General features: G+C 36.3%; 1 protein-coding gene and 1 pseudogene across 5 annotated transcripts; one reads left to right on the top strand and one right to left on the bottom strand.

The window, feature by feature from the left end:
• The first annotated feature begins 1,256 nt into the window (after window positions 1-1,256).
• Window positions 1,257-2,419, top strand: LOC149194486 (transcription factor MTB1-like; annotated as a pseudogene).
• Window positions 2,420-2,587: 168 nt separating this feature from the next.
• On the bottom strand, window positions 2,588-9,562 carry LOC149194485 (NAC domain-containing protein 35-like). Of its 5 annotated transcripts, XM_089407639.1 has the most exons (5): window positions 8,745-9,562; window positions 8,557-8,658; window positions 6,054-6,247; window positions 5,779-5,964; window positions 2,588-2,722 (listed from the first exon to the last, which is right to left on the bottom strand). In XM_089407639.1, the coding sequence occupies exons 3-5, from the start codon at window positions 6,115-6,117 to the stop codon at window positions 2,715-2,717; spliced, it is 258 nt and encodes an 85-aa protein (XP_089263765.1). In that variant the 5' UTR covers window positions 6,118-6,247; window positions 8,557-8,658; window positions 8,745-9,562; the 3' UTR covers window positions 2,588-2,714. The 5 variants fall into 5 exon arrangements, with proteins under 5 accessions (XP_089263765.1, XP_089263761.1, XP_089263763.1 ...); XM_089407635.1 differs by lacking the exon at window positions 2,588-2,722 and having other exon boundaries at window positions 5,666-5,964; XM_089407637.1 differs by lacking the exon at window positions 2,588-2,722 and having other exon boundaries at window positions 5,666-5,964; window positions 6,054-6,140.
• Window positions 9,563-19,158: the final 9,596 nt, after the last annotated feature.

The following is a 19,158-nucleotide window of genomic DNA, read 5'->3' as shown; positions in this document are numbered from 1 at the left end:
AAGTGCGGCTATTGAACTGGATGGTGACAAGAAAATGAGGTCATAATACTTTGAAAAGATTGGGCATCATAATATTGCATCTTTGGATCGTACCTTATTGTCAAACCATTCCATCATTGCAATCGTTTAACCCACAGATTTAAAAGAACATTGTTTGCTTTTATCAAAAGAGATCTAACAAATATCTCCATTTGCAAAATATTATGATTCTAACTATTTATGGACGGGGAGTACCAACAGTCAAAACAAAATGTACATATCCGTTTTTGTATAATCAAAACAAAATATATAAATTTGTCATTTTTTATATAGATAATTGATTGTATATTTCATATATAACAACTAAATTGGGTGGAGTAGGGTCTAAAATTGTTTTAGAATGGCAGTTTTTTGTAAAGAAATAAGTTGATTGTCCAAAATCTTCTTGAATGTAAGAAATAGATTAAAAATTCAAAATCCAATAAGTTGAATGTCCAAAATCTTCTAGGATGTAAGAAATAGATTAAAAATTCAAAATCCAAACACATCCAGAAAAAATGAAAAATGAAAAACTACCATTTACAAATCTCTAACAAATAATTAAATATTAAAATTTGCAATCAACATAAATTCAATAATTTTAATTATAAAGAATTAAAACATCATAAAAATACTTTGAAAATCCAATAAAGACTATAAAGACTGAAACACAATCCAACCAACCTATTATCTAGAAATTTATGAAAAGCAGTTTGAAAATTATTACTATCAGATTGATGAGAAGTGTTTGTTTCCATCACCATCCCATAAAAACTAAATATGTGCAGCTTTCAATAAAGAATATAAGTGAAGGTTTGTACTCAATCTGAAAAATTAGGCAGATAACATAATTGATTTCAGGAGATTAACTCTGATGTATAATCAATAACATATAGATATAATCATAATGATATCAAGATTTATGACTAAGATACTCGGAAATGTTTAAAAAATTTGTATATGTCTTTCATTTCCATGATGCAATACATGTTCAAATAAACACCATATCATATGAATAGAAAGCCTACATACCTGCTAGCCCTTCCATCTGGCCTTATTGTTTCCGTTATATGGCTATACTTGCATGCGTACCTGCTAGCCCTTCCATTTGGCCTTATTGTTTCTGTTACATGGCTATACTTGCATGTAACAGTCAGAGACATTTCAATCAGGACCTTATCGGAATTTGGAATGCTGATAAAATTCTCTGCCATTTTCTTTGGGATCCCATTTGTAGAATGTTGTCTGTCACCCCCTTCCACATGATGTTTGAGTACAGAGACCCCGAAGATCTCTATACGATTATTTATGCTTACTCCACTTCAACAAACTGTAGACCAATAGAAAAAGAGAAATCAATGGTGCAATCTTTGAACAGCAATGGCAAGATGAGTTGGGCTGGTGCAAAAATTCCATCATTGCAAGAGGATGATCAAGGTCCATTCTCAACAAAGAAGAGTTGAAGAGTTGCCATGATAAAAAAAATACATGTATGGACTGAACGGGCTAGGAGGAGTAAAATGAATTGTATGCTCGATACCCTAAACTCTCTGTTACCTGAGGGTCTCAATTCAAAGGTAGTACTTGATGATTGTTGTCTGGAATAACAGTTCAAGATACTAATATAGGCCACGAGCTAAGCAAATGAGTTTAAAATAGATTTTCATGACTGTACAGACATGAGATTCAGATTGCAGAATTGATAGATTCTTATCAAAGTTGATGTTCTAGAGGTTCTAGACACTCAATTGCTGAAGTATTTCTTTCTTAAGTTGACAAAGGAAGAATTGTTGATAAGGCCATTGATTATATCAAGACCCTCCAAACTACCTTGAAAGATTTGCAAGCCCAACAATCAGAATGTCTGAAAATTCTCTTGGTATTCACATCCTTCCTTCAGTTCTAGTAACATCATCACATCCAGGTCTATAGATTCTTGGATCCAAACTTTTGGGTGGCCAGGCTTTCATCACAATATGGGCCCCTGAGAAGACTGGTTTTCTGCCCAAACTATTTTCTATCATGGATGCCAATCAACTGGAGATTGTAAATTGCACCATAAACACTGTTGGATCCAACATGGTGAATACCCTTTATGCTAAGGTAAGTAACAGTTCTGAACTTAACCGTGGAAATAATTTACTGTCCTTTTACCAGCTACGATATTTGATACATTCTAGGAGCTATGTAGACTGATGGTGTTATTTTCCAGAAATTCCTAATCGGATTTTCTCTGTTATATATAGAACTACTTCCTGAAGTGTGCTTTCTTTGATTTTTTTAGTCAAAAAACAATAACCAGCTAGTCACAGCCAAGGACTTGAGCTGTACCATAGATGAACTTAATACCACCATAGCTGGTCCTAAAGAACATACCTTACAAAAGGCTGGCAACAGATAATCTCTGTGGATATCACAACCAGTGGATTTCTGCTCTAAGAGCGATGATTTGTTTTTTTTCTTTCATTTGTGCAATTTCTCTGCAAAATATATCCATTCCCAGGGTGGGATGCATACCTCAAACTACTTCTGATATTCGTTGCAGTTTTATGACATTTTGTGGCTGGGATGCATACCGATAAACTATAACCATTCCAAGGATGTGATGCATACTTCAAACTTCTGACATTGGTTTTCCTGAAAATCCAATGCAGTTTTATAATACGTTGTGGTAAGTAACTAGCGGGTTCGGAACTTCAAGCCCCTGTAAAAGCACGGATGCCTATTAGTCTAATAAGCAAAGAGTTACTGCAAATCTACATGAGAATCATTAATTTTTGTATTGAGCTATTATCTGTGTACCCCAGTGTGCTTTTCCACTGAGGTGAGAAAATACTGAAGATTTGAACATAAATACAACATACAATTGTAGCATTATATAAAAAAAAATACTTCACAGACTTAAACCAGATCGCTGGTAAAGCAGTTTAATGGACACTACTTTGGATCATCTATTTTGTAATTGGATACCAATTCAGAAAATATGTTAAGGTAATAAATGACCTGGCACAATTATAAAATCCTGACACTAAGATTTTAAACTTTTCAGATAAACTATGACAATGAATAGAATGGTTTGATAATAAGGTGTGATCCAAAGATTCAATGATTATGATGCCCAATATTTTCAAAGTATTGTGACCTCAATCCTTCTACTATGATGTGCTTCCAATTCTAATTGTTGGGCTGGGTCTTGATGTAATCTATGGCCTCATCAACAATTTTTCCTTTGTCCGCCTGAGAAACAAATACTTCAACAATTCAGTGTCTAGAAAATTAGGTTTGATAAGAACATCAAAAAACACAACTCTGCAATCAAAATCTAACATGTCTGTACAGACATAAAAATCTATTTTATACTCATTTGCTAAAATTAGGTTTGATAAGAACAGCGAAAAACACAACTCTGCAATCAAAATCTAACATACATAAAAATCTATTTTATACTCATTTGCTTAGCTCATGGCCTGTATTAGTGTCTTGAACTTTTATTCCAGACAGAAATCATCAAGTACTACCTTTGGATTGAGACCCTCAGGGAATAGAGACTCTAGAGTATTGAGCATACAATTCATTTTACTCCTCCTAACCCTTTCAGTCCATACATGTGCTTTATGACCAAGGCAACTCTTCTTTGTTGAGGTTGGACCTTTATCATCCTCTTGCAATCTTGGACTTATTGCACCAGTCCAGCTCCTCTTCCCCCCACTGGTCTTAAATTGCACTATTGACTGTTGGTTTTCCATTGGTGTCGAGTTTGTTGAAGTGGAATAAGCGGAAACAATCGTATAGAGATCTTCAGAGTCTTTGTACTCAGACATCATGGGGAAAGGGGCTACAGACAACATTCTCCAAAGGGGATAAAAAGAAAATGACAGAGAAGTTTATCCGCATTCCAAATTCTTATAAAGTCCTGATTGAAAGCTCTTTGAAAATTACATGGAAGTGTAGACATATATAAGAAACAATATGGCCAGATGGAGATTGAAAGAGTTGCAGCTATGCAGGCCTTATCAATTGAATGCACTGAATCTATAATACATATCATTATAAAATGCCAAATTCATATATTTTGTTGTGATTATGCAGAAAGAGATATATGTACATTACGTTTTCATTGTTGGTAGTTCCCAATCCATGAATATTTAGACTCATAATCTTTTGCAAAAGGGAGACACTCGTCGGATCTCTTTTGATAGAAGCGAACACTAAGATTTTAAACTTTTCAGATAAACGATGACAATGAAGAGAATGGTTTGACAATAAGGTGTGATCCAAAGATTCAATGATTATGATGCCCAATATTTTCAAAGTATTGTGACCTCAATCTCTTGTCAATATTTTCAATAGCTCGGTTCTGGTAACACAAATTCAAACATGGAATATTCAAATGTGAATTAAAGGTACTGAACATTTTGTCATATTTGGTAAACTCTCTGCTAGGTTAAATAATAATTGAAATAGACACAAACTTTTATTTTTAGAAATTGAAATAACGTAAGAAGTCAGTTTTGATGTTTAGAGAGGTGCATTCTATATTATAATTCAATATAAGGGTGATGTGTGATTCTATCTATGTATATATATATTTTTTTAAACATGGAATTGAGAAATGACAGATCTCGGTAATTTTTCATAAACCAGAGAAGTATGAATTCAGTGAGCATTGAAAGTAAACTGCTCCCCACATTCGAAAGAACGTGTAAAGCTATTCAAAGTAAGGAAAACTGGATGGTGATGTAGAAAGAAGAGCAGAAGAAATTGCTATGGCCTGGATCAGCAGGCTGTCCGGCGACAAGTCTGGCAACACTAACTGGTCTGTCTTGCAGGATTTGGTGTTCCCCTCAAAACCCTTGTCTCTTCAGAGAGCATGATCGGTTCCAGGCACTCAAACACAATTGCTTCATGGTTGATTTTACATTGATTCCAACCACTCAGGGAGCTAAAAAGCATTATAGATGTAAATATATGGTACCATTAAGTATAGAGTTCAAAACTTTAACCTCTTTATGTTGTTTTGTGCTTGGAAGGGTTTAAAATAACTGCAGCTACATACCTTTCGGCCTATTAACTAATGAGAGGTATAGTAAAACTTCAAATTCTAACCTCATAGATTAAAGAAATTGAAACTCAAACCACAATTAAAAATAAATAAATTCGAAACTCCAACCACAATTAAAATAAATAAATTCTCAAAAGTTCAAATCTCCTGCATACTTGAGGGATATAAGAACTGCAACTAGAAAACTCTGGCCTTATTACCCACTCCGAAGGATTAAAAAACTGATCATTACATAATTTTGTATTTATTTATACTATATGAAAACTTATCTTAACTCAATCGTAAAATAAGCAGTGAGATAGTTATCACTGTAGGCTATTGGCTATAGCAGGCTAAATATCATTGTTATTCAAAGAAACGTATTTCACCTGGAATTACTAATGGGTGGTCAATAAGGGAGAAGGGTTTCACTCCCACCAGAACACCTATGGATATTGGGTTATTGTTAATGCCTATAGATATTGGGTCATTGAGAATGCTTATGGATATTGGGCCATTAACCTTTTTCCTTATTTTTAAAGTGAACAAATTCTCAGCAAAACAGTTCACTAAGACATACTCTCATAGTTACACTGCTAAAAAAAATTCATTCCACACCATGTACAGAAGATCTGGATAAAATGATTATCAAATAAACTAATGACCTTGACTGTGCAGGATCATAATCCAGTCTGTCCTCTGCCCGTAAGGGGCTTTACCTTCATAAAACACGAGAATTTTCTTCAGGCCGATGCATTGAAGCTGCTCGTTGTGAATTACCCTGTCTGAACCCGTGGCCTTCAAGTAACCTGACTTGGCCAATCTGTTAGGCTGAGCACTCAAATTCTCGTGGTATCTTGGAACAAAGAAGAACCATTGCCTCTCCCCAGCATCATAAGCCAAAGCTGAAAGCAGGCGAATATATAAATTACTATTCTTTGAATTTTTTATAACAATTCTAACCTGAGAAGTAGCTGAGAGAAGATAAACATACCTGGTAACTCGCAGGAATCGTATCGGTACAAGTCTAATGTTGGTATGATTATATCGAAGCTCATTGGGTGGCCGCCTTGATCCTTTTCTTCAGATAGAAACCAACCAGTTGAGATACATGATTTAGTTTAGAAAGCACTCAGTGAAGATTGTTAATGACAACAGTCAAAGCTGGAACAAATAGTTGATAGGTCTCTGTCCCAAAAGAATGGGACAGTCAATGTTTTTCTTATTAAAAACAGAGGTTACAAAGTGATTGTAACTACTTTTCTTTTAATGAAAGTGTATGTTTTCTTCTTTTTGGAAAATTAAAAAGAAAAAAAAATCTTTATAGAAAAAAAAAGTGATGCACTCTAGCTCTCCTGGACCTCAGGCACAGATCTAAAACTATATTCCTGAGCTCAAAAACATACAAATTCTCGATAGTGCATAATCATATGTCTCTCCAAGTCTGCGCCATTAAACTGACTCCTTAAAACCAAGTCGAACTGTCTCATTGAACTCAAGTCTCACAAGTGAACTGTCTCTTGAACTTGAGTCAAACTGCCTTACTGAAATGAAGTCAAACTTACAGAATTTGTATTTATGTTACAGTAGTTTTGATGGAAGGTTAAGATTTTGATTTTCTAGGGGTAGGACTTGTATTTATGTGCAGATACAATCACCATGGTCTAGATATTTAGCGCTATCAAGGTTCAAGACTAACTGAAGAAAGTGAGCTTCATAAAACTTCTGCTTGAAAATTTGGAGTCAAGAATGAAAAGTTCTGCCAATGGGATTGGGGTTAAAAGATTGAAAATGACAGAATGTCAGACACCCACAAACTTTTAGTTTCCCTTAAGACATGAGTAAGGGATTGAGGCCATGTTAAAATCCTAGATAATTTTGATGATAGTATATCCCGGTCATGATAACTAAGCCACAAAAAACAACTTATGCTCTGCATTTCACCCTTTGAGGGCCACTTTTCTTATGATGCTGGACCTATTCAGGTCAATTGCAATACTTTTCTTTAAGTTAAAGAATCCGTCCTTGGATAAAATAAAATAAAATAACCCTAAAGACATGAGTAAGGGATTGAGGCCATGTTAAAATCCTAGATAATGTTGATGATAGTATATCCCGGTCATGATAACTAAGCCACAAAAAACAACTTATGCTCTGCATTTCACCCTTTGAGGGCCACTTTTCTTATGATGCTGGACCTATTCAGGTCAATTGCAATACTTTTCTTTAAGTTAAAGAATCCGTCCTTGGATAAAATAAAATAAAATAACCCTAAATAATTTCTTGCAAAGTCTGAATCATTACATTCAAGGAAACAAGGCCCAATTATACCCCTTAGTATTATACTCACATTTTAAGATACTTGGTATAGACCATTTGCTGATTTTGTTTATAATTAGCGTGTAGACTGGAAATGTAATAGGGAATTCTGTTTAGAGCTCTCGTTGTTGTGCAAATGTATGGGACAAGGACTTCCAATTACAAACGAAGACATAAATCCAAAAATAGAAAGTGAGTATGTGAATTTTTTATTGTATTGATAATAACTAGTATACCAAAGGAATCATTATATTCAAGGAAATAAGGCCCTGTTAAACGTTGTACTCACATTTATAGAGATTTGGTATTAGACCTGTTACCCACCAATGCGTAGAATAACTTTGGAAAAGGATGAGGGATGTACAGAGCAAAGTTGTTCAGCTTTGGTAGAAAATGGGAGGACAAATTATTAGAGTTAGAAGCTACAAGCATTGCACCTCATATCATGGTAGTTCAATGAGGGCATGGGTCGAGGTCGAGTAAAAGTGTGTATTTTAGTTTACACATAATCCTCATTCAGTGCCCAAGCTGTAAAACATTGACATCTCACTTCTCTCCATGCAAAAACTCTAAGCTAGCCAGCTGGTAGGTAATTCTAAAGGGATGCACTCCAAAATTCTTGGGCATTGAACATTCATACACATTTCACATTCTAACATACAAAACGTATAACTATAACTTTCAAAACTGGTTACAAGGGCAATACCAAGAAATAAGAGGAAACAGGCAATGACAGAGAAAACATGATAACAAAATAACCCAAACAAATGCATACCATCAGAGATCCAGCACTAATATAGAACCCGTAGTTGATTGAAAACTTGCTCCTCAGATGTCTCTTCATTTCCACATTCTGCATTCAGTAATTGGAACGACTAATCTAAAGCATACACAGTTTCCATCATCACCGGAGCATTGAATCATGACACATCTTCCAAAAATACAATAATACCCTGTGCCAACTACTTTCAGAAGAAGCTTATTCCATTTATCACTGATAAATTGAAGCGACCTAGTTGTGATATCCCCATCCTCAAAACCCTAACCCTAATGGTTTAATTGTTAGAGGATAGAAAAAAGAAAACCAGACATCACAAGAGTCAAAAACTAGCTCAAGAAATTAATAAAACAAGGAAAGCGAAGTAAATACAGAATAATTTTTCATTCATTAATTGTACCCGCGCATGGACTTCACGAGGAAGCTGTGGATCATTGGGTGGCCGCCTTGGATCCTTTTCTTCCGATAGAAGCCAACCAGTTCCTCTTCCGTTGGATGAAATCTGAAACCCGGAAGATCCATCCTAATTATTCATTTGACGGTCTACAGAAGATCTGGATAAAATGATTATCAAAGTAAACTAATGACCTTGACTGTGGAGGATCTAAATCTGGCATCCTCGTTCATAATCTAGTCCATCCTCTGTCCGTAAGGGGCTTTTCCTTCATAAAACACGAGAAATTTCTTCTGACTGATGCATTGAAGCTGCTCGTTGCGAATTGCCCTGTCTGAACCCGTGGCCTTCCAGGAACCCGACTTGGTCAATCTGTTAGGCCGAGCGCTCGAATTCTTGTGGTCTCTTAGGAACGAAGAAGAACCATTGCCTCTCCCCAACATCATAAGCCTAACCTGAAAGCAAGCGAATATATAAATTATTATTCTGTCAAATTTTTATAACAATTCTAACATGAGAAGTAGCTGAGAGAATATAAACATACATGGTAACTCGCAGGGATCGTATTGGTACAAGTCTAATGTTGGTATGATTATATCGAAGCTCATTGGGTGGCTGCCTTGGATCTTTTTCTTCAGATAGAAGCCAACTAGTTCCTTTTGCGTTGAATGAAATCTGAAGCCCGAAAGATCCATTAAAAACTTTCTCTGCAAAACCCTCATTAGGGATAAAAGCTCATCAAGCTCCTGGAGTGGGATGCCCAGAGACGCAGCCTGCTCAGCGAGATTTGAAGCAGCAAGAAAAACTGTGCGGAAAGAATATAAGAAACTAACCTAAACTATATCCAACGATCTGGAACGTTTCAATCCTCTAACATCTGATCGAATTGCTCAAACAAGTACACGGTTGTGACAATTGGGGGAGTTGATGTCAAAGGGGAATTACGTAAATATAATAAATGGGACATAACAATTTTTTGTTTCATTTTGAGAGTTTTCATGTAGTTTGTTCACTGTTAGAATGCTCATAACAGATCTCAAATTTTATAAAATGGATCTATTTAGTAGTTGTAAATGAAAATCTCAAATGGAAACCTATGCATTTCATAATTCATAATTGAATTTGAACATGACTAGGTTTTGGCTTTTTATATCATGGGATGCTGGTTAGAGAGATGGGTCTTTACTTTTTAAACAATCATGAATGCCTTCAAAACATCCACTTTATATATTAGTATTATTGTTTGAAATATTAGAATCCTCTTAAATCCTTATTTAAAGTAAAAATGACCTTAAATTTGTTTTATTATTTATAAGGATGTTTTCCAATTTAATATGTTGAAAGAGGGTCTCTCCTCTACAGAACAATCATGGCAGGTACAAATCTCTGTGGGAGAAATTCAGCATGAAATTGTGGAGTTTAGTCTCCCTGGTATAAGCTAACAGTTTTTTTCTCCAAATTCTGGTAAGTTTTGAATGCACCCTTTTAGTCCTATTAATATGACACTCTACATTGCGTAGGTAGATAATCCTGTAAATATTTGGTTTTTCCATCCTTCTACTATCATCTTCTATGTATCTGAGGATTTTTGCAGACATCTTCAAATATAAGTTATGTTTTGAGTCGGTACTTGGTCTTTTTCTATCTCATTGGGGGCTAAAGATCTCATTGTCTTCCACAGGGATAGTAGTCTTAACATCAGTTTCTATTTGATATATGGTCTCCCATATACTATCTGCCCATGATGTATATTCTATCTACCCTATGATGTATATCTCCCATATACTATTTGCCCCATGATGTATATTCTCATCTTATATGAATATAATGCAACTTTTTTTCTTACTGAAAAAAAATGTTTAAAGAAAAGATCAATTGCTCCTCTTCAAAATGCATTACAGTGCAGTTTCAACAGGCTAATGAGAACTTTTGCAGAATAATTCATCATGATTTACAAAAGCTCTGAAATTACATAAGAAATGACTATACATAATTTCCCTAAATTATTATTAGTTTCAGAAGCTAACATGATTCCATAGGTTTGTTCTTTAATGTATATATCTACGATTTTATTTGAGGGCTTTTATTTTGTATAAAAATTCTTCCGTTACTTCAGAAATATATTACATGAGCATTGACTGAATGTCACTGGTCTTCTTGAGGGAATAGTGTACCAATAACATATATAAAACCTTGATATTAAATCGCTTTCTTCTCATCTGAACATTAGACACAGTTACAAAAAAATCTAGTACCATGAAAACTATAAGATTGCTAGCAGGCATACAGCCTTGGCCTTGAACACAAATGGGAAGGGTTGGTATTATAAAAATCAGTTGAGAGAGTGTCATTCAGACCTGGAATTAGAAAGGGAATTCAGCTCGGGCCTTTTGGGAATGGGCACGTTCCGAAAATCCTGGATGAACAGAGTGCCCAGTGTCGATGCCGTGGAGACCAATCGTGATCTTTTCCCAATAAGTAGCGTGGAAAATGCTTGAACTCGAACCCAGGTTCCCTTGCTGACGCTTCTCCATGTACTATGTCAACATGCGATGACTCCAGAATCGCTTGAGCAACTGAGAGCCCCGTGAACAAAGCACCCAATCGACTAAGCAACCCATGAGATGCTTCACTCCTAATTGCAACCTTTGCGTGAAGTGCTACTTTCCTTGGCGTAGAGTCGAGCTGAAGTGAGGCCATTTGTGGTGAGTTGTGGCCCATTGATGCTTCTGAGAGGCTAATTATTTTTTTTCCACCTTGAGCCCCGATGAGCAATGAAGTTACGAGTGTGTTGATAAGGAGCCTCAAGGACTAGACAATCACCATTGCTAGCCATGCTTGCTCTGAAACCCTGACTTTTGGCGAGGAATTCGAGCCATCAGAGTTTTCCTTTGAATTGTCGAGGTGCTTCTACAAAGTGTGAAGTCTTGAGAGGTTGCAACTTAGGGCATTAGAAACCAGTTGGACATGCTTGGCCGCCAAGGAGACCTAGGCTCTCAAGAGAGCCTGCGTATTGCAATTAGGAACGAGCATCTGAAGGTTAGACAGAACCAAAGGATTGCATATGCTGGGTTGTTCGATCCCCAGAGGAACGAGGAGAATTCCATCGAAATTAGGGAAGAGAGCCTGCATATTGCAATTAGGAACGAGCATCTGAAGGTTAGACAAAACCAAAGGATTGCATATACTGGGCAGTTCGATCCCCAGAGGAACTAGGAGAATTCCATCGGAATTAGGGAGCTTTGCACAAAATGAAGGGAAATAACCATCCACTGACTCGAGAGCCGATAGACTCCCAAGCTATAATTACTAAGAAAAAAAAAAAACCTATATCAACAAAAAAAAATTGCTTTATTAAAAATTTAATAAATAATATAATAATAACATTTAAATGAAGGGCATAAATATATATAAAACGTCATGCGAAGGGAAGTTTGAAAAATAAATCTATCATAAAAAAATTACATGATAGGTAGGAATGCCCATCAGAGATTTATACCTTGGGTGTGAGCCCCTCATATTGAAACATTTTCTTTGGCAACGACAACTCTAAACCATATTCATGCAATGGGTTTTATGAATAAAGTATTACTATAGAGAATATGGACAATACATTTTTCGGTGACAATCTTGATTAAGAGAAAATTGCTTCTAAAGGTTGAGAAAGACTCTAAATATGAGGTAAGATCCACTAAAATTGATAACTGCATACAATATATGAAATACCGTGAAATACCGTGCTTTTATATGCAAATTTATCTATTTCTTAGCCCACTAAAAAGGAACTAGTAAGATGGATACAATACAAATGGAAAGTTAAATGACATGTGGATCTAGAGTTAAGAGCCAAAGGCTTCGTGATTGTCATTTTCAAGAACGAGGACTGAGTCAAAGTCATTGCAAATGGCCCATATTTTTTTAACAATTCTAGGCTATTCATGAATTTTTGTGAAGAGGTATATTGCAGGGACAAAGAACAATTCCTGGCAGCCCCAATATTGGTCCGTATGTTTTCACTACTCAAAGAATTCTAGGATCTTTAAATCACTAACAAAATTAGAAATACCACTACATCTTTAATGAACATCTCATAAGTAACATGAAGAGGCCATTATATTTCATATGCCAAAATATGTGTGTACATGAATATAACATAACCCTTGTAGAATCTATTGAGATCTTGTATCAAGATGAAGTCTGTAAACAAACCCTAGATTATAAACATGTGCCCTTTTGCTACAGTCGTTGTCATGAATATGGTCACTTCTTCTAGGATTATCCACTCCTTCAAGAGGAGCCTAAGAAATATATCTGACCAATAAATCTAAAGGGATTTCGAAGAGATGCGACCAGAAGGACAAATCAACCTCCAAAAAATATGTTTGTTAAACAAAAGGGGTAGTATCTTTAATTCACAAAAAATTCTCAATTATTAATGATCAAGAAGAAGAACTAGGGATTCTATAAAATATTATAATCCTAGATCCTAGATAAGAGAGCATACAACTAAAGGTAACATCACAGAAAAGGAAAACCCCAAAAGATAACCATGAAACTTCAACCTAGGATGATGAAATTTTGCTCGATGCTTAAGTTTTTGAACTGAAAGAGGAAACATATCTTCTAGAAAAGGTTAATAGAATTTGTTAAACTATATTAAAGAGTTGAAAGCCAATGATCCCAGTACAATTCTATAACATCAAAAACTCTAGTATCAATAAATCTAGCTTAGGATAAAAGATCATATTCAGGAATCAATGAAATAAATCGGGTCAACCAACAAGGGATTAGTGGTCCAAATTTTCCATATAAATAACAAGCATCATAGAATAAAGAAGTTCAAGTATAGTTAGTGAAGGACCAATAAAGCTTCAATCAAAATGGTGGGAGATCATTTACCTAACACAGGACATGTCACATTTCTATCATAGTTGTTTTCCTCCTCTAAACACTCTTCTCAATGAAAATAATTTCATCGAATATTAGTGGTCTCAATAGCAAAGGAAATCAAATACTTCTTAAGGAGATAATCAAGAATGAATTTTTGGAAATTGTTATAATATAGAAGACAAAGATATCTAGTGATAAACTAGATAAATAACCCCCGATGTTGGAAAGGATGTGATCAATAACATGACTTTGTTGGAAGCACTTATGGCCCAAAAAACTTATGGAACCCCCTAGAAGTATAATTTACAGACTAGATTACCATGCCTCACATCATGTTAGGGATATATAAATTTATAGGAGCCAAGGATATTGGATATCTTAATATAGTCTATGGCCCCTACATATTGGTAGAAAAAAAATAGTTTTTTTAAGAATATAATAACCATTAGAGCCATTCACCAAGAGGAGCTCTCGATATGGGGTGGAGACTTCAATCTAATAAAATCCCTCGAGATGAAAAAAGGTGGTATCTGAAGATTGGATATAGAATATCAATAGTTTAAGGACCTATTCTATTAACTCTAAGTGATGGATTTGAATACCATAAATGGTACATTCACTTTCAATAAAAGACATGAAGGTAGGGATCAAATTTCCTATGGAATAGATACATGCATTGTCTTAGGATCACTCTTTCAAAAATACATTTGAGTGGAAGTGGCTCCAAACACAGGAAGAAGTGCCAGAAGAGTCAGAAAGAGTCAAAACTCAAAGTGTTTGGGTTGTGTTTGAACCAGGTTCATGTTGAAGATCTCGTCGTCGTGATCACGGTGGTGTGAACGGTTCATCAAACCGAGCCCATATGCGAAAGATAGAGCTCTTCAAAGTTTGACATGACAAGGGAAAAAGTAAGGCCCATAGTGTGCCACATGGCATCCCAGTGAACATGTGGGACCCACTAAGTTTATGTGGCGACTTAATGGCCACTAAAACATCAACACATGGCACAATAGCATTTGTTCTTAACCTGCACAAAAAGACAAAAAAAATATTTAAAATATCAAAAAAAGCTATTTTTTAATAGGGAGAATGGTTATTAATAACCATATAACAAAAATCATTTAATATATAGTTTTTAATATAACTATATAAAAACAAAAATAAATAAATCAAAAGAGCCCATTAAAAAAAAACAAAATCATATTAAATATGGAAAAGGGTTAGTGCATTAAAGTTCAACGAATTGTTTAAGAAAAGAAATGGTCGTTGAATAACCACCGCATGTACCAACGGCTACCATGTCATACCAAACGGTACCATCGTACCAACAATCAAACGGCTCCCAAAAAAACATGTAATGCGCTACCTAACATATGGTTACGGGAGTTATGGGGTGCCGCCCAATGCGAACTCGACCCCCTTCCAAAATAATATGTTGCAGTTTTATAAAACGAAAAAAGTTAAACATGGAGGAGGCGGGTTTTGACTACTTCACTTCTTCCACTCAATTCATAAATCTTAACCAGTGTGACAAACAACTTTTTTAGCTCATTATACTAAAACATAACCTTCATTTCAACAGTGTGCCTAGGGAGCATGGAGAAACCAGGAGTGGGCATGGAAATTGAGGCGAATTTTTAATTCATTTTTAACGCAGGTGGAACTATGACTGAGTGAAATTTCCAAGAGGGTGAAATTTTTGCAGTGTCCAAATTGGACAAATTTTATGTCGATCTTACACCTTTCGACGATATGAACCCAATGGCGCAGTTAGTTTCCTGATCTGAGCAACAGATTTGCAGAGGACCCGGAGGAGGGAATCTTTAAGGAATCTAGGAGGAATCTAAAAGATTCCTTCAACCCTAGATTTTCACTTTGTCAGAATTCAGAAATTTGACAGTTGATTTTGCATTATTTGACGCCACAAATCTGTTGGTGTGTTCAGATTTTCCATTTTCTCATTTCATTTCTCGGCCACTTTTCTAAGTGGAGTGCAGGTGTCAGCATTCATGTGAGAGCAGTCATTTCCGTGCGATTCGATGCCATGAGATCGATGGTCCGAACAGCTTCAGCAGCTTGACATCCTTTTCTTCAGATGGCCCTTGGATGTGAGGTATATGCAGTGTGTTCTTGTACTTCTTTTGCTATGCATTGTGCTGCATAGATCCCTGTTTGATGTTTGATGTGGGATCTTGTTTCTTACTTGTTTTCATGATTCCTACTTGATGTGACGCGGAATCATCTATGTGATGTACTTGTTGTCATGATTCGTCGTGTTTTATGTGAGATCCCTTTGTCGTTATGTTGATGGGATACTCATGTGTCGCAATGTATGATTGCACTGAAATCCCTTTTATGCCATGTTGGCGAGATGTTCATCATCATCATGCATGGGTTTATGTCATACTGATAGGAGTCCTTTTTGACTGAGAGTTCCTGTAGCGGAACATCTCTTGGAGTCACTCCTGCATGAGGGCATTTTCTTTGTATGATAGCGACATCACCTCTTATGTACATCATCACTATTGACAACACTTAATGCAGCAACCTACACCATCTTGACAGCAGGGCCCAAACACGTAATCCCTCTTGGACGAACTCCGTTATCAACATCTTGTTATTTTATGTTGTTGATGATTGTCATGTTCCTCTTCTTTACAGCATGCAAATGTATTCATTAATGTTCTTTTAAAAATGCAATCTAACACATCACGAAAGTAAAAGGTCTTATAAGGGTCCTTTGTCACACCCAGACCTGGATCAAGTGGTATTAGAGCGATCTTTACATGGAGGTGAATTGAAGCATGAACGATGGAACGTGTAGCGACAGAGGATGAAAAAGCAATGTACGAGACCATGCTCAAAATTTCCAGAAGGGTAGAAATAATGTATGAAATTTTATAGAAAGAGACAGAGGAAGAGGAGCGATTGCGGCTTTAGTTGCAAGCCACGGAAGAGGCCATGGAAGAACTGAAGCAAAACAAACATAATCTTCAAATAGAGAACATTGAATTGAAGATGCATCTACATGAAGAGAAAGAGGAAAAACAAAGTTTGCTACGACAGCTGCAAGCAAAGGATGAGGCCTTGGAAAAGCTACAACGTGACCCATGTAAGGTAAAATGTAGTTCTCTAAATTCATGTATGTGTCCTGATGATGATTTCGTTGTTCAAAATCATACCACAGGAATTGACTCCAAACTGTTGAAGAGAATGGGGTATGAAGGAAAAGGCTTGGGCATTAATGGCCAAGGCCTGTCAACCCCATCAAAGTAGAAGAATTACCCTGTAAGGCAGGACTTGGGTATGTCAAAAAGGAAGTTCGGGAATGTGCCAAGACAACTAGTGAACTGACAATAGATGATGAGAATTCCTCATTAGTTCTTTCCAAATTGATAGAGGCGGTAAAAGATGTTTATTTCCTTTCATTTTCGTCTTCACATAGTATGATTTCTGTTGGAGATTTGGAGATCCCAATTACAGGTACAAACATGAGGCTCCTTACCAAGACGAAGCACAAGAAGGAAGAAGAACTTGGTATTAATAACCAAGGCATAACTCAACCATTGGAGGTTATGCAGAGACCTTAATTTGCAGGCTCGAGATACACCAAAGGGGAATGCTCGAAGGTGTCAGATTCTTCCAAGACACCGTCGAAATCGTCGAGGAAAGAGAATGATGGGAACACATCCCCATCATCCCATGGCAGTGCCCATTGCAGGGAAAGAGTTGAGGCAAGCTCTCATTGCCATACTTACACCAAAGACAACAAGGAAAGGTATAACCACTCTCGATGTTCGAATGTTCATTTCAATTATAATCATGTCGCTAATGATGAACGTAAAACATGGAATCGAAAAACATGTACCTTTTGTGGATTACATAATCATACATTTTCTAAGTGTTGGAAAAGAATGGCAGAACACAAAAGGATGAGGCGTGAAAGACCCTCTTGACAGCATGTAAAGAAACAGGTTAAGCAAATCTGGAGGAAGAAGATGTATTGCAGTCATTGGAACAGAAATGGCCATCAAAGAGCCACTTGTTGGAGGCTCCATCCAGAGCAACGCCTTAAAGACAAAGTGTCGATGCATGAACCAGGTGAAGCAGTTATTCGGCAAGCAAAACCGCCACAAGGAGGTGACCCATTCACATTGATAAGTGAAAAATGGATTCTAGATATGTTAGCATTTCATGGTCGTACTTTTGTAAATCATTTGTTGCATTTTAAAATGTAAAAGTGATGATGTGTTTTCCATCACTTGTTCAACAACAATGATGTCTGGTCTTATTTTGAGTAGCATGATAAACTGTGGAAGTGATGTTGTGTTTCCATCACTTGTCAAAGCAAATAGTGTTTGGCCTTATACTTGTAAATCATGTGTTGCAGTGATGATGTGTTTTCCATCACTTGTTGAAGCAACAATGATATGTTGGCCTTGTTTTCGTAGTTGGGGTGTTGTTTCCATTTTAGTGCAAACTTGACCGTCGAGTATGTGTTATAAACTCGTGGCAAGTATGGGATGCTTGGGTCATTAGTTGGTCATGTAATTCAAGCATGTAATTTGCAAAATAATGTACTATAGGTTGCAGAGGTTGCAGGTGTTGGCTCATCACTTAAGGCTCCGAAGAAAAAAGGTGAAGGAGATGGAAGCGAGACCTTTTGAGGACGCTTGTGATGCAGGAAAGGTACAGAGAAGTTGTAGATTATTTTTCATGCTTTTGGAGGACCAAAAGCTCCTCAGTGGGGAGGATTGATCCAGGTAGCTCCAAACATAGGAAGAAGTCCCAGAGGACTCAGAAAGGGTTAAAACTCAAAGTGTTTGGGTTGTGTTTGAACTAGGTTCATGTTGAAGATCTCGTCATCGTGATCATGGTGGTGCGAATGGTTTGTCAAACCGAGCTCGTATGCGAAAGATATAACTCTTCAAAGTTTGACATGACAAGGGAAAAAACAGGGCCCACAGTGTGCCACATGGCATCCCAGTCAACAGGTGAGAGACACTAAATTTATGTGGTGACTTAATGGCCACTAAAACATCAACACAGGGCACGCTAGCATTTGTTCTTAACCTGCACAAAAAAGACAAAAAATTAATTAAAATATCATAAAAGAGACAAAAATCATTTTTTAATATGGAAAATGGTTATTAATAACCATATAATGAAAATCATTTAATATATAGTTATTAATATAACTATATAAAAAACAAAAATAAATAAATCAAAAGAGCCCATTGAAAAAACAAAATCATATTAAGTATGGAAAAGGGTTAGTGCATTAAAGTTCAACGAATTGTTTAAGAAAAGAAATGATGATTGAATTTTTAAAGATATGGTTATGCCATATGACACCATCGCATGTACCCATGGCCACCATGTCATACCAATCGGTATCATCGTACCAAGAACCAAACGGTTAAAAAAAAACATTTAATGCGCCAAGTAATATATGGTTACGGAAGTTATGGGGCGGGTCATCCAATGCGAACCTGACCCCCTCCAAAATAATATGTTACAGTTTTATAAAACGAGAAAAGTTAAACATGGAGGAAGCGGGCTTTTACCACCTAACCTCCTCCATTAAATTTAGAAATTAACCAATGTGCCAAACAGCGCCTTTAGGTTATTTGCTCTCCAAACTTGTATAAACCTTCATTTCACCAGTGCGCCCAGGCAGCATGGAGGACCCAGGGGTGGGCACAAAAATTGAGGGAA

Source organism: Pinus tabuliformis, chromosome 2_2 (genome assembly GCF_031772625.1).
Source record: "Pinus tabuliformis cultivar Carrire ecotype Pingquan chromosome 2_2, CPIR1, whole genome shotgun sequence".
NCBI classification, from domain to species: Eukaryota; Viridiplantae; Streptophyta; class Pinopsida; order Pinales; family Pinaceae; genus Pinus; species Pinus tabuliformis.
The sequence above is the reverse complement of the archived record's forward strand: the minus strand, read 5'-3'. Positions and strand labels throughout refer to the sequence as shown.

Excerpts from the sequence above, each read along its gene's own strand:
- LOC149194485 (XM_089407636.1), bottom strand. The coding sequence starts at position 6,117 with ATGAGCTTCGATATAATCATACCAACATTAGACTTGTACCGATACGAT. Across the intron at positions 5,965-6,053 it reads CGATTCCTGCGAGTTACCAG|CTTTGGCTTATGATGCTGGG; the intron begins GTATGTTTATCT and ends GCCTGCTTTCAG.